Consider the following 25430-nt stretch of genomic DNA (forward strand, 5'->3'; position numbering starts at 1 on the left):
ATTAAGGAGTGACTGCTTCGTGGGTAGGGGTTTCTTTTAAGGTGGAGGGTGCGTAATGTTATGACTCTGCTAAAAGACATTGAACTATACAATATAAAACACTTAAACGAGTGAATTATATGTGAAATCAATTTCATCTCAGTTTTTTTAAAAAATTAGGATGTCAGGCTTATATGCATTTTTCAAAGAACTTGAATTATTTTTTAAAAAAAGACAAAAAAACAAAATGGCGACGGGGGTCATCGGATCACGTGACTGGCGGTTCTTCCCACTCGCAAAGCCTTTTCCTTTGAGCCTGCGCAGGGACACAGGCTCATTGTTACGCGAAGCCAAGGTAACCCTTCTTAGGCGCGCTCTAATTCTAGCGGCGTAGCGAAAGGCGTGAGCGTATTGAAGTCGAGCTGGGGAACGCGCACGTAGAACGTACGCCCGTAAGTGCCGCTCCTCGGCGAGTTGGGTGGGGGAGAGGCGTGGAGGAAGACGGGGAAGTTGGCGCATGCGCCCAAAACTGACGGGTTTGAAATGGCTTCGGTCTTATCCGAGACTGGATTCAGGTGAAGCTCTGGTCGTCGCGGCTGGAGCGGCGGGCGGCCCAACTGAGGTTTTAAAGCCCTAGCGGATCCGCGGAAGGGCCGAGCGCGACGGCTTTGGTAGCACGGCGTCCATAGGCCAGCGACGGTGGGGCTCTCGTGGGACTGGGACGGGAGGGGACACGGTCCCTTTTGTGCGGGTCGGAGCAGGCCCCGCGCGGCCGGCCCCTCCCCCACTGCCTCGCTTTTTTCCGGTGGCCCCTCAGGTGCCCCCGGCGAGCCTCAGCCTTGGCACGGAGGGCTTGAAGGGGCTGCTGACTGCAGTCTCTCGTTCCCGAGCTGCTGCGGCTTTAGCCTCCTGGCTTCAGGTCCGGGGCGTAGGGGCCGCTCGTGGTAGCACGGATTTGTGGGATGGAGGCCTTTTCCGCGTCTCCTTTCCTCGGGGGATGTTAAGGGGCTCAGAGCTCTCGCTATCCCCCTGTTGGCGTTTTGCTTCGTCTCGCGGGACGGAGGATTCCGCCTCCACTGGTCTGCGGCCCGTGAGGAGCTAGCGCTGGAGAAAGATGTATAGCAGTGCCCCGGCCTCTCCGAGGCGGAGGGGGGGATGGGGGCGCGGCCTGGGATCTTTGCCACTTCTGGCTTGTTGGGAGGGGGAGGGGTCTTCGTTTTAGTGCTTTAAGGAGGCGTCCGTTATTTCAACTGTCTTTCCCATCGAGGGAAGGGAGGGTAAAGGGGCCCCCAGACCCTTCCCTAGTCTTGAAAGTAAGGAGACGTCCGTTATTTAAATGGTATTCTTGAATACCTTTGTTCTGTGTCTCCGTCCCAATTTCCGTTATTGGTTTTGCCACTTTCAGTCTTCAGCTCTTGGCCAAAAGACACATGTAGGCTGTATTTCCTTGCGTAAAGCGGTGTTACTTCTTATTGCTAAGAATTGGGTAGATAGCAGCAGATGGTCTTCTGTTTAAATGTGACAGTTTGTAGTCGCCGAAGGAAGTGCCTTTCTTGTAAGTTAGCTCCTCATGTCATCTATCAGATGCTTTTGGTCAACTTCTTGATGTAAAATGTTTTTACTGCGTATCGGACGTTTCATATGCCTCTTGCTATTTATATTTGGTCTAGGAAGATGTCCTTGAAAATTTAAATGCTTTTGTTGTATTTATAGTTTGGTTGAACTTTGAACTGTGTGGCTCCTTTCTTAATAGATCGCTGTTGTAGAAGACAAACAAGCGAAGGTTGCCCCCCTCTTTTATCATGGCTCAGTTTGGAGGACAGAAGAATCCGCCATGGGCTACTCAGTTTACAGCCACTGCAGTATCTCAGCCAGGTCAGGCTTCTGTATACACATACTGTAAATGTGGGATTGGGAGACATGTTATAACTGTATGAATTAGGCTCTGCGTAATGTTGTAAACAGTTCACAAATGCCTCACCTTTTTTAAAATTACTTAATGATTTTTATTTTTTTCTGTCATAGCTGCTTTAGTGTTCTGTCAGTTTTCTACTGTATACCAGGGTGACCCAGTTGCACATACACATAAACATTCCTTTTTCTCACATTATCATACTCCATCGTAGGTGACTAGATACACTTCCCAGTGCTATACAGCAGGAAAATGCTGTATTTTTTAAGCTTATGTATAAAGCTTCTTTTTAACAATTCATGGATCAACTAGTAAAGAAATCTGTTTTACACATTAGTTTGGAGAGTTATATATAGTTTTTCAAACATTAAATTGAATAAATTAGTTTATGTTAACAGCCACTCATTCATTAGTTTACCTCATATGGCATGTTAAGATGTCAGTATTCAAAAGTTAAAGTAAGTGTATTAATCCATACTTGATGAAAAATTATACATGACTGTTTTTCAGTTATTTGAATTTAAAGTAGAAAAACCAAGCAAACACATAAATAGCTGTAAAAGGAGCAAATGAATGTTTACATTTTCAAAATAAAGGTCAAGAAAGCATCCCTTTCAAGAGTTCCTGTTGTGGCGCATTGGTTAACGAATCCGACTAGGAACCATGAGGTTGAGGGTTCCATTCCTGGCCTTGCTCAGTGGGTTAAGGATCTAGCATTGCTTTGAGGTGTGGTGTAGGTGGCAGATGCAGCTAGGATCCCATGTTGCTGTGTTTCTGGTGTAGGCCAGCAGCTTTTGCTCGGATTAGACCCCTAGCCTGGGAACCTTCATATGCCGAGAGTGCGGCCCTAGAAAAGACAAAAAAGAAAATGTCTCTTTCAAAATAAAGTAACAAAATTTGTCCTTGAAATTGTTTGTTTCAGTGTTTCTTCCCCTTAGGAAGAATTTTTTTTTTTTGTCTTTTTGCTATTTCTTGGGCCGCTCCCGCGGCATATGGAGGTTCCCAGGCTAGGGGTCGAATTGGAGCTGTAGCCACCGGCATACACCAGAGCCACAGCAACTCGGGATCCAAGCCACGTCTGCGACCTACATCACAGCTCACGGCAACGCAGGACCCTTAACCCGCTGAGCGGGGCCAGGGACCGGACCCACAACCTCATGGTTCCTAGTCGGATTCATTAACCACTGCGCCACGACGGGAACTCCTAAGAAGAATTTTTTTTTAACCATTTCTTTACTTACAGTTTGAGCTTTAAAACAAGTTTCCCAAGGAGTTTACAGAATGAGATTTTGAGTTTCTTTGAGTACCCAGAAAAGTTGCAGCTTATTCTATTAATTTGAATATATTTTTATTCATGACATAGCTGATACTGGTTCTTTGCTTCATTTCTACTTACTTAAAATTTTGTGATTCGAGGTCAGTGGCAAAGACACTGATCTTCTAATTCTAGTGTTCTAAATTTGACGGACCTGATTAGTTATGTAGATGACCTTTCTCTTTAAAGAAATGGATACAGAAAATTATACATATTATTTTTATTTTATTACACTTATTAAAATTTTATTTTAATTACTCTTGATTTGACGGTTTAAATAATCAATAATTACTTCTGCAGACAACTAAAAATAATAATAAAGATTATGTTAGTTAAGATCCAACTGTTTCTACTATGTGTTAAGTAGTGCGGAACCCGATAATGACTTAGTTTCAATGAAACTAATTATTAGCAACTACTGTGTACCCAGAAGCAAGTGCTGTATGCTGGTATTTTAGTAAATGAAGCATGCTTACCTTTTTTTCCTGCATATAATTTGTTTTAAATTCATATCTGTATTCTAATAGAATATCCGTATCTAATAGAATTCCATTGCCTATAGGTCTTAACATTTTTATTGTAATTACTTAAACATGCACTATACTCTTGTATTTTTTGTTTATTTTGTTTATTTATTTTTTTTAACTATGGTATGCAGTGGCTTGATGTTCCTAGACCAGGGATTGAACCCAGACTGCAGCATTGAAAGCGCTGAGACCCACCCACTAGACCACGAAGAACTCCCTATACTCTTGTTATTTATTTTATTTTTGTTTTGTATATTTTATTTTATTATTATTTTTTCTTTTTAGGGCGGCACCCAAGACATGTGGAGGGCCAGGCTAGGAGTCTAATTGGAGCTAGAGCTGCCAGCCTATGCCTCAACCACAGCACTGCCACATCTGAGCCATGTCTGCGACCTATACCGCAGCAGATTCATTTCTGCTTGCCATGACGGGAACTCCAATCATAGTTTTTTTAAACTCTAAAAATTTTATTGCTCCATCATGACTTCAGTAAGTAAGCAAGTATTTTGTTGCCATCTATGTTTACTTTTCTTATAAACATCCTGGAATAGGTTCTAATTGGAACTCTAGTGATAATGTTTTTATTAAAATATTTAATTTCGTAGCTCCTGTCCATGGCTCAGGGGAAACGAATTCGACTAGGAACCATGAGGTTGTGAGTTTGATCCCTGGCCTTGCTCAGTGGGTTAAGGATCCGGCATTGCCATGAGCTGTGGTGTAGGTCACAGACGCGGCTTCGATCTAGCATTTGCTGTGGCTCTGGCGTAGGCTGGTAGGAACAGCTCTGATTCGACCCCTAGCCTGGGAACCTCCGTACGTCGCAAGTGCGGCCCTAAAAGACAAAAAAAAATTTAATTTCTAGGTGCTGTATTTTGGGCTGTTTCCTGAAATCTTGATATTTTCATGCCTTTATTTACAAGCCTGTGTGTCCAATTATAATCTTATTAGAGTTGATTCTCAGAGCCAAGCTAATTTTTGTCAGAGTTAAATTATTTTCAGTCCTAAGGACATTCAAATATGTTTCATTTACACCTCATTTCATTGGAGATCTTTTTGTTTTTGTTTTTGTTTTTGTCTTTTGTTGTTGCTGTTGCTATTTCTTGGGCCGCTCCCGCGGCATATGGAGGTTCCCAGGCTAGGGGTCGAATTGGAGCTGTAGCCACCGGCCTACGCCAGAGCCACAGCAACTCGGGATCCGAGCCGCGTCTGCAACCTACACCACAGCTCACGGCAACGCCGGATCGGTAACCCACCGAGCAAGGGCAGGGACTGATCCCGCAACCTCATGGTTCCTAGTTGGATTCATTAACCACTGCGCCACGATGGGAACTCCTGGAGATCTTTTTTTTAAATTAATTAATTGATTAATTTTTTTGCTATTTCTTGGGCCGCTCCCGCGGCATATGGAGGTTCCCAGGCTAGGGGTTGAATCGGAGCTGTAGCCACCGGCCTACGCGAGAGCCACAGCAACTCAGGATCTGAGCGGCGTCTGCGACCTCCACCACAGCTCATGGCAATGCCAGATCCTTAACCCACTGAGCGACGGCAGGAATCAAACCCACAACCTCATGGTTCCTAGTCGGATTCGTTAACCACTGCGCCATGATGGGAACTCCTGGAGATCGTTCTCACCTAAGTATATAGCACCTTAAATTTTTTCCTGACAACTTCAAATAAAATTTCAGAAAAAATTTCAACTAAGGGCATTAAAAGGACTTAATTCGGGAGTTCACATTGTGGTACAATGGAAATGAATCTGACTAGTTTTAACAATCTGACTAGTTTTACCATGAGGATGTGGTTTCGATCCCTGGCCTCATTCAGTGGGTCAGGGATCTTCCATCAGCTGTGGTATAGGTCACAGACATGGCTTGGATCTGGCATTATTGTGGTTCCAATTTAACCCTTAGCCAGGGAGCTTCCATATGCCGAGATGTGGCCCTAAAAAGCAAAAAAAAAAACAAAAAATTAGGTTAATAGTATAGGTGCCAGTTTTACTCTGGTTAAAAAAAAAAAAAACACACACACATTGAACCAGATACATTGGTATCAAAGGTCATTGTCATAAATGATCATGCAGAAGAAAGAGGTTAAAGAATTCAATTCAAATGAAATATTTTGATCTGTGCTTATATGTTTTACTTTTTCTCCTGAAAGCAATATAAAAATGACCACTCTTTTTGTATATAACTTAACATAGTTTTGTTTAGTTAATGGCTTTGCTTTTCTATTTTCTCGCAGGGTTATTTTGTATTTATACTAACTGAAAATTTTCACCAGACAGTGATTTGAAAATGTCAGTGCACTCACACAGATATCATCTTTAAAATAATGTTAAAAATAAGATTAAAAACTGTAAAAGTATGAACACTAACAGTTTTTTGCTGAAATTTGTCATAAAATTGAAGATCAGTATTTGAGGTTTTTTTTTTGTCTTTTTAGAGCTGTACCCATGGCATATGGAGGTCCCCAGGCTAGGGGTCAAATAGGAGCTATAGCTGCTTGCCTGTAGCAATGCAGGATGTGAGACGCACCTTTGACCTACACCATAGCTCGTGGCAATGCCGGATCCTTAACCCACTGAGTGAGGCCAGGGATTGAACCTGTGTCTTCATGGATGCTAGTCAGATTCGTTTCCACTGAATCACGATGGGAACTCCTGAATTGTTTTTGATTAGTTTTAGTGCAGAGTCTGTTCAGTTAAGGAGCATTAGCAATTTCTAGATGTCGTAATCTGTCATCTGTAGTTTTCTTTTCTTTTATTCCCTATATTCATTCATATATCAAAACCTTGACTTTTACTCTTTTGAAATTGCCTCAAAATTTATGCCTGTATCTTACATTTACGCCCTCTGCAGGTAACATTTGGATAACTGCATCAGTAGCAGCTTTTTCTTGGTTACAGATCCTATGCCAAAGTCTCTCAACTTTTAGGCCCTTTCATACCCTTCCCAGACCTTATATCCTAATCTATAATGATTATCATAAATCATGCACTGAAATCGGGATGTTCTTCCCCACCTGTCACTTGATGGTGCTCTGTATTTATTATCCTTTATTAAGTTCTAACTACTTTTGTTTGCTTTCCTGTCTTAACTTACTGGGTATGGTACTTATTATTTCTCCCCCAATTCCAATGTATATCTGTTAGATAAGATATTCCTAGAGTTTGATTTTCTGTAAATTTTCCAGAGCTGGATAAGCCTTGATGTAGATTCTTCCTCAACTCCTTTCTCTAACAGGTGAAGAATTTGAAGCCTAGGAAAGTGAAGAAATTTGTTTTCTATATAATGTCACAGAAGAGTCCAGTATTAGATCACAGAATTGTAGTTCATTGTTTCTTCCCTAACTCTGTGCTTTTATTTATTCTCAAAAATACCTTCAAGGATTTTTAGAATACATTCCAAACTCCTTCATGGTACTCAAGATCTATATTCCCAGCACTATTTCTCATCTCCTACACTGAAATATTTGTTTTTAATATTTACCCTATTTTCCCATCTCCTGGCTGAAGTGCTGTGGTACATATTCAGTGACAGTCACACCTAACTAGAGCATGTATTTATTTATTTATTTTTGCACTCGTGGCATATGGAGGTTCCCAGGGAAGGAGTCTAATCAGAGCTACAGCTGTTGGCCTACACCACAGCCACAGCAATGCCAGATTCTTGCCACTGAGCAAGGCCAGGGATCGAACCTGCAAGCTCATGGTTCCTAGTCAGATTCATTTCTGCTGCACCACAATGAGACCTCCTTAACTAGAGAGCTTTTAGGTTTGAAAGTTTTAAGAATTTTCTATTGTTTTAAAGTGACATTCAGAGAGAGCTGGCAAGTCACTGAATCTTAAGTAGCCCTTATATTAATTAATTATATTGATTTAGGAATTTCTTCAGTATGTTTGACTCAGGATATTTGCGTATGTATATAATTACAACTGTATGAAAATGTTGGGATCGAATTAGCCAATTCAGACCTATTCTTTTTTTCTTTTTTTTTTTTTTTGGTCATGCCCTCAGCATGTGGAAGTTCTTGGGTCAGGGGCCAGGAACTGAATCCACACCAGAGTAGTGACTGAAGCCTCTGCAATAACAACTTTGTATCCTTAACCCTCTTTGTCACAGGAGAACTCCTCTAGGTTATTTTTTCAAATTGAGTTGTAGATAATTTACAGTGTTATGTTAGTGTCAAGTGTGTAATAAAGAGTTTCAGTTATATATTTATTTATATATATGTATATATGAGGTTTTGGATTTTAGTATTTTAGAAGGATGACTTGTTTTAGTAACAATAGGTATAAAGGTAATAAGGATCTTTAAATTTGTGAGTGATCTTACAAGGGACAACAAATAGGGGACAGGTTTCTCATGTGTTTTAAAGCTGTGTGTACTAGTATTCAGTATATAGTTATTACTAGTATGTCATGACTTGAATGCCTTAGTCATATGAAGTTGATTTTATGTTTTAGAAATTAATTTTACTTTTGTGCTTAAAGGAAACCTGTCCCTTAAATTTACTTTACCTCTGATAGTCTCTGGTCATTTAGGGCTCATTTCTTTGGTTTGTCTGTGGAAATATTGATACTTAGTTACAAGTATATCTGTTTCAGTTAGGTCATGAGACCTTCAGCAATCTGTTGAATCAGGTACAGATAAATGAACAGACTGTTCCAATATGGATAAATGGAAAAGATCTCTAACTGATAATGTGGCCACTTACAGAGAGAGAAAGATTAAATCAGAGATTAATACCCTTATACTTTGCAAGCTATAAAATTATCTTGCAGAATATTGATTATAGTAATTCATAAGAATAGAGAATACTATATAGGAATATTCAAGGGTAGCTTCTCAGATGTCCACAAAAAAAGAGAAGCATAATAAATTTTAATGAAATATACTTCAGTGAGATTAAAATCTGAAATATAAATGATTTTTAAAAAATTTTAGTGTAGTTGATTTACGATGTTTTATAGTTTTAGGTATACAGTAAAATGAGTCAGTTATACATATAGATACCTATTCTTTTTTCCCCTGTATGTTATTACTGAACATTGAATAGACCTCTCTATGCTATATAAGTAGGTCCTTGTTATCTATTTTATATATAGTATGTACTGCGTTTATCCCATTCTCCCAGTTTATCCTCCCACCCCAGTAGTTTCCCCTTTGGTAACTAAGTTTGATGTTGAAATCTGCAAGTTTGATTTTGTTGTATGAATGAATTCATAGGTATCATTTTTTTTAATTGTTCACAAAAATTTTTTTGGCTTTTTTTAGGGGCACACCCTCGGGTGTTTGGAAGTTCCCAGGCGAGGGGTGAAATAAGAGCTGCAGCTGCTAGCCTATCCCAAAGCCACAGCAATGTGGGAACTGAGCCATGTCTGTGACCTACGTGACAGATCATGGCAATACCAGATCCTTAACCCATTGAGCAAGGCCAGGGATCGAACCCGAATCCTCTTGGATACTAGTCAGGTTCACAACCTGCTGAGCTATAGTGGGTACTTCCTTATCATGTTTTATTAGATTCCACATACAAGTGATACTATATTTGTCTTTGACTTACTTCACTTAGTATGATAATTTCAAGATCTATTCAGTTGCTAGAAATGGTATTCATTCTTTTTTTATTGTGAGTAGTATTCTGTTGTATATGTATATGTACATCTTCTTTATTCTCTTTTTTTGGTCTTTTATCTTTTTAGGGCTGTACTCACGGCTTATGGAGGTTCTCAGGCTAGGGGTCTAATTGGAGCTACAGCTGTCAGCCTACACCACATCTCACAGCAACACCAGATCCTTAACCCACTGAGTAAAGCCAGGGATCGAACCTGCAACCTCATGGTTCCTAGTCGGATTCGTTTACACTGCGCGCCATGACGGTAACTCCCATTTTTCTGTTGATGGACATTTAGGTTGCTTCCATGTCTTATTATTGTAAATAGTGTTTCAGTGAACATTGGAGTGTGTGTATCTTTTTTAATTACTATTTTCTCTGGATATATGCCCAGGAGTGGGATTGCTGGGTCATATGGTAGTTCTGTATTTAGCTAAGGAACCGCCATACTGGTATTCTTAGTTTTTGTACCAATTTACATTCTCACCAGCAGTATGGGAGAGTTCTCTTTTTTCCATATCTTCTCCAGTGTGTATTGTTTGTAGACTTTTTTTTGGCCACACTTGCAGCATGTGGAAGTTCCCAGGCCAGGGGTTGAACCTGAGACATAGCTGTGACCCAGGCTGCTGCAGTGACAACACTTTATACTTAACTCATTGTGCCACAAGGGAACTCCTGATTTTTGTTTTATTCATTTATATTTTATTTTATTTTTAAATTTTTATTTATTTATTTATTTTTAGGGCCTCTCCTGCAGCATATGGAAGCTCCAAGGCTAGGGGTCAAATTGGAGCTACAGCTGCTAGTCTACACCACAGCTACAGCAACCCAGGATTCACAGCCCATGGGAACGCTGGGTCCTTAACCTACTGAGCAAGGCAAGGGATGGAACCCGCAACTTCATGGTTCCTAGACGGATTTGTTTCTGGTGCACCGTGACAGGAACTCCAGGACGGAACTTCTGTAAATGATTTTTCTTTTTTTTTTTTGTCTTTTTAGGGCCTCACACGTGGCATATGAAAATTCCCAGGCTGGGGGTTGAATTAGAGCTGTAGCCCCCTGCCTACACCACAACCACACCAACACCATATCTGAGCCTCGTCTGTGACCTGTACCACAGCTCCAGGGGAACACCGGATCCTTAACCCACTAAATAAGGCCAGGAATTGAACCTGCATCCTCATGGATAGCAGTTGGTTCATTACTGCTGAGCCGTGACAGGAATTCCTCTAAATGATTTTTTTTTTTTTTTAAATTTCCCTTTATTTATTTATTTATTTGTCTTTTTGCTATTTCTTGGGCCGCTCCCACGGCATATGGAGGTTCCCAGGCTAGGGGTCGAATCAGAGCTGTAGCCACTGGCCTACGCCAGAGCCACAGCAACGTGGGATCCGAGCCGCATCTGCACCCTACACCACAGCTCGTGGTAACGCCGGATCGTTAACCCCCTGAGCAAGGGCAGGGACCGAACCCGCAACCTCATGGTTCCTAGTCGGATTCGTTAACCACTGCGCCACGACGGGAACTCCTCTAAATGATTTTTAAGAGCTATATTAGAGACATAGAAGAGCCACAACAATGTGCACAGTAATTTTACAAAATCTGGACTAACTAGCTAGTAGTGTGAAGCATCTCCTTCCCATAAATTTCTCCTAGCAGTTGAGCCTTTTAGTACCAATCAGTCTGTTTTATAGTTTCTTTTTCTTTTTCTTTTCTTTTTTTTTTTTTTTGTCTTTTTGCCATTTCTTGGGCCGCTCCTATGGCACATGAAGGTTCCCAGGCTAGGGGTCTAATCAGAGCTGTAGCCACTGGCCTACACCAGAGCCACAGCAACGCCAGATCCAAGCCGCGTCTGCGACCTACACCACAGCTCACTGCAATGCCGGGTCCCCAACCCACTGAGCAAGGGCAGGGATTGAACCCGTAACCTCATGATTCCTAGTCGGATTTGCTAACCATTGTACCATGACAGGAACTCCAGTATGGCCACCTTTAAGATAAATTCTTCCAACCCAGGAGCATAGAATATCTTCCATTTCTTTGAATCCTCTTTAACTTCCTTGATTAATGTTTTTATAGTTCTTGGCAAACGAGTCTTTCACCTCCTTGGTCAAGATTATTCCTAGGTATTTATTTTTTGGGGGTGCGATTTAAAAATTTTTTTTTAATATTCCTTTTCTAATGTTTCATTGTTAGTATACAGAAATGCCACCAATTTCTGAATGTTAATCTTGTATCCTGCTACTTTGCTGAATTCGTTGATTGATTTGAGTAGTTTTTGTGTGGAGTCCTTAGGGTTTTCAGTAGTGTCATGTTATGTGCATACAGGGATAATTTTACGTCTTCTCTTCCAATTTGGATACCTTTTATTTCTTTTGTTTGTCTGATTGCTATGGCTAGGACTTCTGTGTTGCATAAAAGTGGTGAGAGTGGGTCTTCTTGCCTCGTTCCAGATTTTAGCGGGAAGGCTTTCAGCTTTTCTCCATTGAGTATTATATTTGCTGTGGATTTGTCATAAATGGCTTTATGTTAAAGTGTGTTTCCTCTATACCCACTTTTGTAAGAGTTTTTTTATCATGAATGTATATTGTGTCAAATGCTTTTTCTGTGTCCATTGAGATGATCAAGAGGATTTTGACTTTTCTTATGTTAATGTGGTGTATGGCTTTGATTGCATGTTGAACCATCCTTGTGAACCATCCTCGTGAACCAGATGAATCCCACCTGGTCATGGTGTGTGATCTTTTTTATATGTTGTTGGATTTGGGTGGCTAAAATTCTGTTGAGAATTTTCATGCCTGTATTCATCAAAGATATTGGTCTAGGAGTTCCCATATTGGCACAGCGGAAACGAATCTGACTAGGAACCATGAAGTTGCAGGTTCCATCCCTGGCTTTCCCTCAGTGGGTTGAGGATCTGGTGTTGCCGTGAGCTGTGGTGTAGGTCACAGACTGGGCTCAGATCTTGCATTGCTGTGGCTGTGGTGTAGGCCGGCAGCTGTAGCTGATTGGACCCCTAGCCTGGGAACCTCTGTCTGCTATGGGTGTGGCCATAAAAAGCAAAAAAAAAAAAAAAAAAAGAGAGATATTGGTCTCTAATTTTCTTTTTTGGTAGTATCTTTAGTTCTGGTATTAGGGTAGGGTGATGGTGGCTTCATAGAATGTCTTTGGGAGTGTTCCTTCTTCAACCTTTTGGAAAAGTTTAAGGAGAATGGGTATAAGTTCTTTGTATGTTTGGTAGTATTCGCCTGTGAAGCCATCTCGTCCTGGGCTTTTGTTTGTAGGAAGTGGTTTTATTACTTTTTTAGTTTTTAAAATTTAGTGTTGGAGTTCCTCTTGTGGCTCAGCAGGTTAAGGACCTGATGTTGTCTCTGTAATGATAGCGGTTCAACCCCTGGCCTTACTCAGTGTGTTAAGCATCCTACATTGCCACAAGTGGGGGTGTAGGCCACAGTTTCTGCTAGGATCTGATGTTGCCATGGCTGTGGTGTAGGCGGCCCTTGCAGCTTTGATTTGACCTACTAGCCGGGCCACTTCTGTATGGGGCAGCTGCAGCAGTAAAGAAAAAAAAAAAATCTGTGTTTTAATAGGGAATACTTTGTAATTGATACAAATTTCAAACATTATTTCTGGGATTTGTTATTGCGTATCTTTATTGTTGGTTTTATTTATTTATTTATTTATTTTTTTGTCTTTTTGCCTTCGCTAGGGCTGCTCCTGCGGCATATGGAGGTTCCCAGGCTAGGGGTCGAATCGGAGCTGTTGCCACTGGCCTACGCCATAGTCGCAGCTACTCGGTGTCCGAGCCACGTCTGCAACCTACACCACAGCTCATGGCAACGCCAGATCCTTAACCCACTGAGCAAGGCCAGGGATCATACCTGCAACCGCATGGTTCCTAGTCTGATTCGTTAACCACTGAACCATGATGGGAACTCTGGTTTGTTTTATTTTTAAGTAGAATTAATCTGGGTTTTTAAACAGCTGATTGATGGTGAACCTCACCTAAAAGATTTTCTGGAAGATTCGAGACTAGTTGCTTTGGTTAATTCATTAATGGCCTCTATTCTGTTCCTATAAGGCACAAAGTTGTTCTTTGAAAAGGGTTATTGGGAGTTCCCATGGTGGCACAGTGGTTAACGAATCCGACTAGGAACCATGAGGTTGCGGGTTCGATCCCTGGGCTTGCTCAGTGGGTTAAGGATCTGGCATTGCCATGAGCTGTGGTATAGGTCGCAGACACGGCTCGGATCCTGTGTTGCTGTGGCTCTGGCATAGGCTGGTGGCTACAGCTCTGATTGGACCCCTAGCCTGGGAACCTTCATGTGCCATGGGAGCGGCTCAAGAGATGGTAAAAAGACAAAAAAAAAAAAAAAGGTGAAAAGGGTTATTGGAGTTCCTGCTGTCCTGCAACATGATTGGCAACATCTCTGGAGCTGTGGGTTTAAACAGTGGTTTAAAGGTCCACTGTTGCGGCAGCTGTGACATAGGTCTGAACTGTGGCTTGCATCTGATCCCTGGCTCGGGGGCTCAGTATGTTTTGAGGCAGCCAGAGAAGAAAAAGGGTCATTAACCAAAGCTATAGAGCAGTATTTTTTCAGGTTATTCTCAGGTATAAGCAAAATGTTTTTGAAAAGGGAGTATTACATCAGCAAATACTGCTTTAGTGGCAACATCTTTGAGGTTCATAGTGCTTAGTGGCATATTAAAGTTTCTTATCAAAAAAAAATAAAGTTTCTGGAGTTCCCGTCGTGGCGCAGTGGTTAACGAATCCGACTAGGAACCATGAGGTTGCGGGTTCGGTCCCTGCCCTTGCTCAGTGGGTTAATGATCCGGCGTTGCCGTGAGCTGTGGTGTAGGTTGCAGACGCGGCTCGGATCCCACGTTGCTGTGGCTCTGGCGTAGGCCCAAGAAATGGCAACAACAACAACAACAACAACAACAAAAGACAAAAAGACAAAAAAAAAATAAAGTTTCTTATCAAAGCACAGTAAAAATGTGTGCTTTAATACACTGTTTCCTAAACTTTTTAAATTTTACATCCCTTTTTTTTCAAACTTCAGTTCTTTGGAAACTAGTCCTTGTTCCAGGAAATAACAGTTTTGGGAAGTGCAGTGTTAGACTAATTTATGGTTGATAGTGCTTTTGCATTTAATGGAATTGCATAAAAGCATCAAGTAAAATCTTTCTCATGTTCTCTTCAGTGCTTATTTAGTCTTTTTTTTAGGGCCATACCTGTGACATATGGAAGTTCCCGGGCTAGGGTTCAAATTGGAGCTGTATCCACTGGCCTACACCTACATCACAGCTCACGGCTTCACTGGATCTTTTTTTTTTTTTGGTCTTTTTGCTATTTCTTGGGCCGCTCCCGCGGCATATGGAGATTCACAGGCTAGGGGTCCAATCGGAGCTGTAGCCACCGGCCTACACCAGAGCCACAGCAACGTGGGATCCGAGCCGCGTCTGCAACCTACACCACAGCTCACGGCAACGCCCGATCGTTAACCCACTGAGCAAGGGCAGGGACCGAACCCGCAACCTCATGGTTCCTAGTCAGATTCGTGAACCAATGCGCCATGACGGGAACTCCTTCACTGGATCTTTAACCCACTGAGTGAGGTCAGGGATTGAATCCTCGTCCTCATGGACGTAACGTTCATCACTGACGAGCCACGATGGGAATTCCCTCTTCAGTTTTTAACCTTGTTTGAGCATACCGTAAGCATTAAATTGCGAAGTCTCTCCTTCTGAGCCCTCTCTGCAGTTATTTGGCTTAAACAAATGATTGTTAAAGCACTCTGTGGTTGTCGCTCATTGCTCAGTATAGTAGTGCACTAAAATTAAAAACTTTGGGTTTTGAATTATTTTTATTTTTTGTTTGTCGTCTTAAGGCTGCACCAGTGGCATACGTAGGTTCCCAGGCTAGGGGTCGAATTGGAGCTGTAGCTATCAGCCTACGCCACAGGCATAGCAGTGCAGGATCAGAGCCAAGCCTATAGCTTGCAGCAACACCGAATCTTTAACCCACTGATCGAGGCCAGGGATCAAACCTGCATCATCATGGATACTATTCAGGTTCATTAACCACTGAAAGGAACCCCTATTATTTATTTATTTATTTACTTTTACTTTTTAGGGCCACATCTGAGGCATATGGAGGTTCCCAGGCTAGAGGTCGAATCACAGCTGCAGCTGCCGGCCTACACTGTAGTCACAGCAACGCTGCATCTAGGCTGTGTCTGCAACCTACACCACAGCTCGAGGCAACGTTAGATCCCTGACCCACTGAGTGAAGTCTGGGGTGGAACTCGAATCTTCGTGGATACTAGTGAGATTCGTTTCCCCTGCACCACAACAAGAACTCCCTATTTTTATTTTTTATTTTTGTGTTGTCCCTATTTATTTATGACAGATATTCCATATCCATGGTCCTGTTCCTGTCATAAGTTCTTTAAAAGTATGGAATGCAGAGTTCCTCTTGTGGCTCAGTGGTACCAAGCCCAGTTAGTATCCACGAGGATTCGGGTTCAATCCCTGGCCTTGCTAAGTGGGTTAAAGGATCCTATGTTGCTATTAGCTATTGTGTAGGTCACAGACGAGGCTTGGATTTGGCATTGCCGTTGCTGTGGTGTAGGCTGGCAACAATATCTCTGATGTGACCCCTAGCCTCGAAACTTCCATATGCTGCATCTGTGGCCCTTAGAATATATAATATAGGAGGAGTGCCCATTGTGGCTCAGTGGTTAATGAATTCGACTAGGAACCATGAGGTTGTGGTTTCAATCTGTGGCCTTGCACAGTGGGTTAAGGATCTGGCGTTGCCGTGAGCTGTGGCATAGGTCGCAGACACGGCTCGGATCCCGAGTTGCTGTGGCTGTGGTGTAGGCTGGCGGCTACGGCTCTGATTTGACCCCTAGCCTGGGAACTTCCGTATGCCGCTGGTGCAGCCCTAGAAAAGACACGCACACGCACACACACACAACACACATATAATTGGAATGCTTATCGTGCCCCTGTGGCAAAGTGGGTTAATGATCCAGCTTGTCTGTGTGGAGGTGCTGGTTCCATCCCTGGCCCAGTGCAGAGGGTTAGGAACTTGGTGTTGCCGCATTTGGCTTCGATTCGACCTCTGGCTTGGGAAGTTTGGTATGTTGTATGTGGCTAAAAAAAAAAAAAATATGGAATGCTCCATGAATTTGTGTGACATCTTTGTGCAAGGGCCATGCTAATCTTTTGTATATCATTCCAATTTTTTTTTCAGTATCTTTTTTTTTTCCCCCAAAGGAAAGCTTTATTCTTTTTTTTTTTTCCCCCAAAGGAAGGCTTTATTCTTTTTTTTTTTTTTTTTTGGTCTTTTTGCTATTTCTTGGGCTGCTCCCACGGCATATGGAGGTTCCCAGGCTAGGGGTCCAATCAGAGCTGTAGCCACCGGCCTATACCAGAGCTGCAGCAACACAGGATCCGAGCCGTGTCTGCGACCTACACCACAGCTCACAGCAACACCAGATCCTTAACCCACTGAGCAAGGCCAGGGACCGAACCCTCAACCTCATGGTTCCTAGTCAGATTCGTTAACCACTGCACCACGACGGGAGCTCCCATTCCCATTTTAATATATGTGCTGTTGATGCCAGCAAAAAAGCCATGTTTTGTTTTTGGGGTTTTTTTTTTGTCTTTTCTAGGGCCGCGTCCGCGACATATGAAGGTTCCTAGGCTAGGGGTCCAATCAGGCCTACGCCAGAGCCGCAGCAGCTCGGGATCCGAGCCTTGTCTGCAAACTACACCACAGCTCACGGCAACGCCAGATCCTTAACCCACCAAGCAAGGCCGGGGTCAAACCCGCAACCTCGTGGTTCCCTGTGAGATTCGTTCACCACTGAGCCACGACAGGACCTCCAAAAAAACCATGTTTTTAAAATGTTTCTATTGTGTGTTTTTTAGTTTTACCATTCTTTTTTTTGTCTTGTTAGAGCTGCACCTGTGGCATATAGAGGTTCCCAGTCTACGGGTCTAATCAGAGCTGCAGCTGCTGGCCTGTGCCACAGCCACAGCAATGCAGGATCCCAGCTGTGTCTGCAGCCTTCACTGCAGCTCACGACAATGCCGGATCATTAACCCATTGAGCGAGGCCAGGGAATGAATCCAAACCTCATGGCTCCTAGTTGGATTTGTTTCCGCTGTACCATGACGATACTCCTTCTTACCATCCTTTAATGCAAAGAACAAGTACATGAAATTTCTGTCCAGTAGGATGTTTTAAGGGTAAATCATTATCAGGAACACTGTCCTTGATGTACGTTTTTAATCTGCTTGAATATAAAACAAACTCTAGATTAGTAAAATAAGATAATTTATCTTTTGCTCTTACTAAAAATATTTCTTGAGAGTACTGTAGCCTCTCTTTCTAGGTAAGATGGGTTGGATTCATTCTGTAGTTTAATTTTTTGGATTAATGTTTTCCTTTTTTGTTGTGACTTGAATATATATTTTGTAGAAATCTATTGGAATCTGAGGTGGGACATCAATCAGTTAAACTCAACAAGCATTACTGGAGTTTTTCTTTAGGTTTTTATTAAGTTGTGGCAGACTGTAATGCATAACTAAGCACTATTGATAAATACCTAGAAGGGATCCAAATAATCTTGATTCTTGATTCCCCCCCCACCTTTAATCTCATTTTAGCTGCATTGGGTGTTCAGCAGCCATCACTCCTTGGAGCATCTCCTACCATTTATACACAGCAAACTGCATTGGCAGCAGCAGGCCTTACCACACAAACCCCAGCAAACTATCAGTTAACTCAGACTGCAGCATTGCAGCAACAAGCCGCAGCTGCAGCAGCTGCATTGCAACAGGTGAATCTTTAATAGTTTTTAATATGTGACGTAGACATGAAAAGCTAGGATAGGTACCTTAATATTTTAAAGAATGTATATGGGGTTTTATTAAGCTTACTGTTCTTTTCGGTTGATAAGAATTATAATAGCCCAGAACATACGTAGAAGTTTAGTTGAGAATAGTCAAACTTCTTAAGTTCTTATATTTTAATTATTTGATAAAATTCTATTCTTGAATCTCAGTGTAGGTAGTTAATATTTTCTTAATTGTAGCTGTTTCAGAAAATTTCTTTTTAGTGTAATTCTGGTTATGTCTTTGTGTATGTATGGATATCGCTTTTTGAGTATGAGTAGAACAACTAATAATGCATATTTTTCTTTGAAAAATCTCTTTTCCAGCAATATTCACAACCTCAGCAGACCTTGTATAGTGTGCAACAACAGGTTAGTTTATATTTTCCATGTTAAAAACTGATTTTTAAAAAGTCATTTGTTCTAACTAAATTTATATAGATTTTACTTCTCATCAGTAACCTTAAATGTGTGATTTGAATTCTTTTCAGGTGGAGGAAATGTGGTAGGTAGAAAGGAATGTCTCCAGGGAAGAGGAGGATAGAAGTCTGAAAACTCAAATCCTCAGCTAGCCCCCAGTCTTTGTTGCATCTTTCTAAGAAAGCATGCAGAGGATAATCTGGAAAGCACCATGCTTATTACTGAGTCTTTGGCCCACTAGTCCTATTTGAAACCTGTAGTCCTATTGTGCTGTACTAGACAGACCATTGGCTTTCAGCCTTTATTTATTTAAAGCAACAGAACGGTACCTTCTGTTTGTTTGTTTGTTTTTTGGCCTGCACCCATGCCATGTGGAAGTTCCTGGGCCAGGGATCAAACCTATACCACAGCAAGTGACCTAAGCCACAGCAGTGACAATGCTGGGTCCTTAACTTCTAGGCCACTGGGGAACTCCAGCCCTATTTTTTTTCCTAATAAGATTGTATATTGAAATCCAATATTTAATGTATAAAAATGTTGAAAATGGGAGGAAGCCTCCCCTTGTAGTTCCAACTCCTATTCACAAAGCACATTTGAGCAATTCGAAAGCTCCTTACTTAGACTAAAAGCAGTTTCTTTGGCTCCTTTTCCCTAGGCCCATAGTCTAATCATGTTCTTCAAGGGTTCTGTCTGTGATGGTAGGAAGAGGTTGGAAAAACTAAATCTGAGGAGAAGCATGTCAAGGAAGGAGGAGTTTGACCTGCTGGAATCTAGATAGGATCTAGTCTAAGCACATATTCTAGGCTTTTCCAGGATTAAGAGGTAGTCTTCAACCTTTTTCAGTGCCATTAAGAAGCCTCAGGAAAGTACAGCAGTCGAGAGAGGAAGAAGGGATCCTAGGGGAGTTCCCATTGTGGTGCAGTGGTTAAGGAATCTGACTAGGAACCATGAGGTTGTGCGTTCGATCCCTGGCCTTGCTCAGTGGGTTAAGGATCTGGCGTTGCCGTGAGCTGTGGTGTAGGTCGCAGACGCGGCTCGGATCCTGTGTTGCTGTAGCTCTGGCATAGGCTGGTGGCTACTGCTCCAATTAGACCCTTAGCCTGGGAACCTCCGTATGCCGCAGGAGTGGCCTTAGAGAAGGCAAAAAGACAGAAAAATAAATAAATAAGTAAAAAATAAGGGATACTAGAGAGAGGGACCAAAAACTTGGATCCTAAGACCCAATAGAGAAACATGAGGCTTTTCAGTCCATTAACTCATCCCTAGATCCATGCCCCCATTTAATCCTTAGCTTAAGTCCTTCAGGGCTTCAGAAGCATTGTATTTTTCCCCAAAGATTAAATTATCCCACTAGTAATTGCTTTAAGACTTCTAAAAAATTGGTAATGGTTGGTGTCCAAGTTGGCTATCTTGTTTTCAGATATTCTTAGACTTACTTTAGTACTATTAGGAAATATATTTATTAAAGATTGTTATTTTGAACCACATGAAAACGGCAATACTCAAATGTTCTTGTCCTAAAAAATGCCATTACTCGTCCATTCATAACTTACAGGAAAATGGTAATTTGGTAAATTTAACCTTTAATATAATTTGACCCAGGTAAACTGAATTAGAATTAGAATGTCATATATATTGTTTTACCTTAGCTTTTTTTCTTCTTTTTTTCAAAGTCTGCCAAGGATTTATTAGGAAGCTTATTACAGTAAATAAAAAGCCATGAACAAAAGAACTGAGATCTAGATTCTGCCATTGGGCTTAAAACACTAGTTAGAAGCTAATAAACATTAAGGATGTCCTAAGGGGAATTTTGCCTTGGTCCCAATCTTAGCCCCCTTAACACTCACACACACAGCAATGATGCCCGTGCTCTTCTCAGACTGCTTGACGGGAGTAGTAGGAAAAAAGACCTTCTCAAGCTATTAAGCATCATTAGGAGATTCCTGCTCTTATACCTGTAACCGTGGGACATTGGTGTGTAACAGACAGCTCCAAGCTGGGCAACTTGACAGGAATGTTGAAAGATGACGGGGAGAAGGAGTAAGCACAGGGATAAGTATTTCTAGTTGTAGACCTTCCTGTTGGTAATACAAACACAATACTGAGCCTTCAGAAAGTTTACTTCTCTTCCAAAATTTAAAAATTTCCCCCTTTACGCTAATTCCTTTTGCTATGGAAATGCTATGCTTTGTTATTGCCAGAAAAACTATATTCGTCAGAGTGTGTGGTCCTTTATGGTCTCCATGCCTTTGGCAAATCTGACTCTGAGGAGTGCTTCTTGTTTTAGGGGGATATATGTGAATTGGATAGCCAGTAATGTTTTTGCTAGAGGTAGCATTCTGATGATATTGAATCATTTCTGTAGCATGGTAATTAATATGGGGCAGAACTAGAAATCTACCCCACAAGGGACTTTTCAGATTTTTTGGTGGATGTTATTCCTATGAAATAACAAAAATAATTTCTTTATTGTTATCGAATGAATTAGTTTATATATAAGGCCGACAGTTAAAGTAGTTGTAGGAAACCCTTATACCTAATGACCTCTTATATTTCACATATTTCTTAATTAGAAATAAAGTACTAGTGTAATAGGAATTTTTCCTTTGGTAAAGCATCTCTGAAATAGCAATTCTGATTTATCCTTATGTTTTTTCTTTCTGTTTTTGTTTTTTCTGTTTTTAGTTACAGCAGCCTCAGCAGACCCTTTTAACACAGGTTAGTTTGGCATTACTTTATTTCCTTTGGATATCTGAGTGAAGAGAAGACCAAAGTTTTATTCCCATTCTGGTTTTTCTTTCAGGGTTTAAAGATGAATATTTGTTGGATTCACCTAATAGTGTAGCAATATAATGCTAGAGAAAGATGGAAAGCATGTTGTTTTTGCTTTTTTTCTTTTATGCTGTTTGATTGCTGATCCAGCTATTATTTAGTTTGAATAAATATGAGATTTTATTTTAAATTTAATACTCATTTTGGCTTTTTTTTTTCTTTTTGTCTTTTTGCCATTTCTAGGGCTGCTCTCCTGGCATGTGGAGGTTCCCAGGGTAGGGGTCTAATCAGAGCTGTAGCCACCAGCCTACGCCAGAGCCACAGCGTCACGGGATCCGAGCCGCGTCTGTGACCTACACCACAGCTCACGGCAATGCCAGATCCTTAACCCACTGAGCAAGGCCAGGGATTGAACCCACAACCTCGTGGTTCCTAGTCAGATTCGTTAGCCACTGAGCCACGACGGGAACTCCTGATTTTGGCTTTTGTTTATTTGTTTTTGTCATTTTGCCTTTTCTAGGGCTGCTCCCGTGGCACGTGAAGGTTCCCAGGCTAGGGGTCTAATCAGAGCTGTAGCCACCGGCCTACGCCACAGCCACAGCAATGCCAGATCTGAGCCGTGTCTGCGACCTACACCATACCACAGCTCACAGCAACACCGGATCCTTAACCCACTGAGCAAGGCCAGGAATTGAACCCGAAACCTCATGGTTCCTAGTTGGATTCGTTAACTACTGAGCCACGATGGGAATCTGATTTTGGCTTTTACATTTTTTCATAGCTAGGATTTTTAGGAATTTTTTTGGACATGTTATGTACTTCTTAGTTTGAGCTTAGTAGGTGAAGTTATTCTGTTACATTATCAACTTAATTTTTCAACAACATTAAAAAGTTTGTGAACTTTTGATATGTAATGCAACTTTAGGCTTTGTGGAGTGCTTATAGTCTCTGTTGCCTATTTTTTGCCTTTTTTTTTTTTTTTTTTTTTTTTGCTATTTCTTTGGACCGCTTCTGCGGCATATGGAGGTTCCCAGGCTAGGGGTCGAATCGGAGCTATAGCCGCCGGCCTATGCCAGAGCCACAGCAATGCCAGATCCGAACCGCGTCTGCAACCTACACCACAGCTCACGGCAACGCCGGATCGTTAACCCACTGAGCAAGGGCAGGGACCGAACCCGCAACCTCATGGGTCCTAGTCGGATTCGTTAACCACTGCACCACGACGGGAACTCCCTATTTTTTGCCTTTTATACAATTCTTTAAAAGTGTAAAAATCATCCTTGTCTTATAAGTTGTTTAAAAATCATAAGTTGTGGGCTGGATTTGGCCTATGGGTTGTGGTTCATTGACCCCTGGTATATGCTTAGAGTGAAATGCTATGCAAATATTAAAAAGAAAGCAGAACCACTAATAATAACTAGGTGATTATTAAGTGATTGCCCCATGGATAGGAAACTAGATAGCTGAGGAACAGGTGGAAGAGCTTTTTTTTTACTGTGTAACCTTTTGTACCTTTATAGTCCTGAATCTTAGTTATTATTAATTTTTTTTTTGAAATAAAGTACAGTGCAGTTGAGAAGTCAGGGAGTTCCTGTTGTGGCTCAGTGGGTTACAGGCCTGACTAATATCCCCGATGTGTGTTTAATCCCCAGCCTCACTCGGTGGGTTAAGATTTGGCGTTGCTGTGGCATAGGCCACCAGCTACAGCTCCATTTCACCCTGTCACCTGGAACTTCCACATGACCCAGGTGTGGCCTAAAAAAAAAAGAGAGGTCAACCTTACTTTCCATTTTTTTGTTTATGATTTCTGTTTTTTCCATTATAGTTTATTGACAGTGTTCATGTCAATTTCTACTGTATAGCAAAATGACCCAGTCCTACGTGTGTGTGTGTGTGTGTGTGTGTGTGTGTGTATATACATATATATATTCTTTTTCTCACATTATCCTCCATCATGTTCCATCACAGGTGACTAGATATAGTTCCCTGTGCTATACAGCAGGATCTCATTGCTTACCCACTTAATCTCTGTTTATTCCTTGGTTTGAATAGAAGAATCAGATGATTGTTCTTTTCTTTTTAATAATTTTATTTCTACTCATATACAGAAGTTTTAATCAATATGTTGTTATTCATGCTTGATTGTGCCAGGAAAGATCAAGGAAGGTGTTACCTTTTCCATCCCGTTTTTTTGAGATGTAATTGACATATAACATTGTATTAGTTTAAAGTATGTGACATGATTTAATAATGTATATATCATGTTTGATCTCCACAATAGGTTTAGTTATTATTCACCTCTTTGCATAGGTGGATTTTTTTTTTCCTCCGATGAGAACTTTCAATATCTACTCTCTTAGAAAGTTTCAAATGTATGATACAGTATTTTTTAACTATAGTCACCATCCTGTATATTGTATCACCAGAACTCATTTATCATATAACTGGAAGTTTGTACTTTTTGACCACCTTCACCCATTTTCCCCCATCCCGCCCAACACTCTCCTCTGGCAGCCCCTAGTCTGTTTTCTGTTTTTATGAGTTCTTTGGTTTTTTAGATTCCTTTCCACATATAAGTGAAATCATACATATTTAGTTGTCTTTCTCCGACTTATTTCAATTTTATAGGACCTTCCTGAGTCTTTGTTATGCCACTATGGATTTTGAATTTCTGAGAGGGTCTAGAATATGCCTTGTTTTTTAAACTCATTGTGCTGTGGTCACTTTTTTTCCTGAAACAACCTGTGAGAAGTTCACCTCACGGCATAGTGGAAATGAATCCGACTAGGAACCGTGAGGTTTCGGGTTTGATCCCTGGCCTTGCTCAGTGGGTTAAGGATCCGGTGTTGCCGTGAGCTATGGTGTAGGTCACAGGCGAGGCTCGGATCTGGCGTTGTTGTGGCTCTAGCATATGCTGGCAGCAACAGCTCCAATTAGACCCTATCCTGGGAACCTCCATATGCCTTGGGTGCAGCCCTCAAAAAACAAGACCAGGGAGTTCCCGTCATGGCGCAGTGGTTAAAGAATCCGACTAGGAACCATGAGGTTGCGGGTTCTGGTCCCTGCCCTTGCTCAGTGGGTTAACGATCCGGCGTTGCCGTGAGCTGTGGTGTAGGTTGCAGACATGGTTTGGATCGCGCGTTGCTGAGGCTCTGGCATAGGCCAGTGGCTACAGCTCCGATTCGACCCTTAGCCTGGGAACCTCCATATGCCGTGGGAGCAGCCCAAGAAATAGCAAAAAGACAAAAAAAAAAAAACCATAAAAACCTCTGAAAAGATTCATCTGAGGGAATTTAATCATGAAATCTATCAAAAATGACATTTTGAGACAAAAAAAATTTTTCAGATTTGATTCTCATCTTCAAAGCATACATATGTTATTTTTTAACTTGAAATGAATTGTTTTTAGCATTTTGATATGGTTTTAAATAGTTTTAATTTCTAGACTACTTCATATCACTACCTTAATTTGGTGTTGATTTTGTTTTATAGCCAGCTGTTGGACTGCCTACAAGCCTAAGCTTGTCAACTCCTCAACCTGCAGCTCAGATAACTGTATCATATCCAACACCAAGGTCCAGTCAGCAACAAACGCAACCTCAGAAGCAACGTGTTTTTACAGGGGTGGTTACAAAACTGCACGATACATTTGGATTTGTGGATGAAGATGTATTCTTTCAGCTTAGGTAAAGTTCTATTAGGTGTTGGCAGATGCCATCTTACATTTAGCATTAAGTATATTTATAAGGTACCTGCTTAATTGTGGCATGGGATTGTGACTTAGCTATATTTTTCTGCTTTAATCATTCAACCTGGGACATTTTTGATGGACAATGTGACCAGAGATATCTTTTGATTATTAAATAGCATCTTTTGACTTTTTTTTTTTTATCTTTGTGTCTTTTTGTCTTTTCTAGGGCCGCACCGGAGATGTATGGAGGGTTCCCAGGCTAAGGGTCTAATTGGAGCTGTAGCTGCCA

The 25430-nt window shown here is 41.4% G+C and overlaps 1 protein-coding gene and 1 pseudogene across 5 annotated transcripts in view; one reads left to right on the forward strand and one right to left on the reverse strand.

The window, feature by feature from the left end:
- Nucleotides 1-331: 331 nt before the first annotated feature.
- The window catches only part of CCAR1 (cell division cycle and apoptosis regulator 1), a 69573-nt gene continuing 44474 nt past the window's right edge, over nucleotides 332-25430 (forward strand). For 2 of the 5 annotated variants that reach the window (XM_047760193.1, XM_047760195.1), the window contains exons 1-6: nucleotides 464-554; nucleotides 1733-1854; nucleotides 18032-18204; nucleotides 18586-18630; nucleotides 21364-21396; nucleotides 24943-25136. In XM_047760193.1, coding sequence (XP_047616149.1) covers nucleotides 1782-1854; nucleotides 18032-18204; nucleotides 18586-18630; nucleotides 21364-21396; nucleotides 24943-25136 — 518 coding nt within the window. In that variant the 5' untranslated portion in view covers nucleotides 464-554; nucleotides 1733-1781. Of the gene's footprint in view, nucleotides 432-461; nucleotides 679-1732; nucleotides 1855-18031; nucleotides 18205-18585; nucleotides 18631-21363; nucleotides 21397-24942; nucleotides 25137-25430 lie in introns of those variants that run through there. The other 3 variants (XM_047760192.1, XM_047760191.1, XM_047760194.1) reach the window with 3 other exon arrangements.
- On the reverse strand, nucleotides 16522-16612 carry LOC125117109 (uncharacterized; annotated as a pseudogene).

This window comes from Phacochoerus africanus, chromosome 15 (assembly GCF_016906955.1).
Source record: "Phacochoerus africanus isolate WHEZ1 chromosome 15, ROS_Pafr_v1, whole genome shotgun sequence".
Lineage (NCBI taxonomy): Eukaryota > Metazoa > Chordata > Mammalia > Artiodactyla > Suidae > Phacochoerus > Phacochoerus africanus.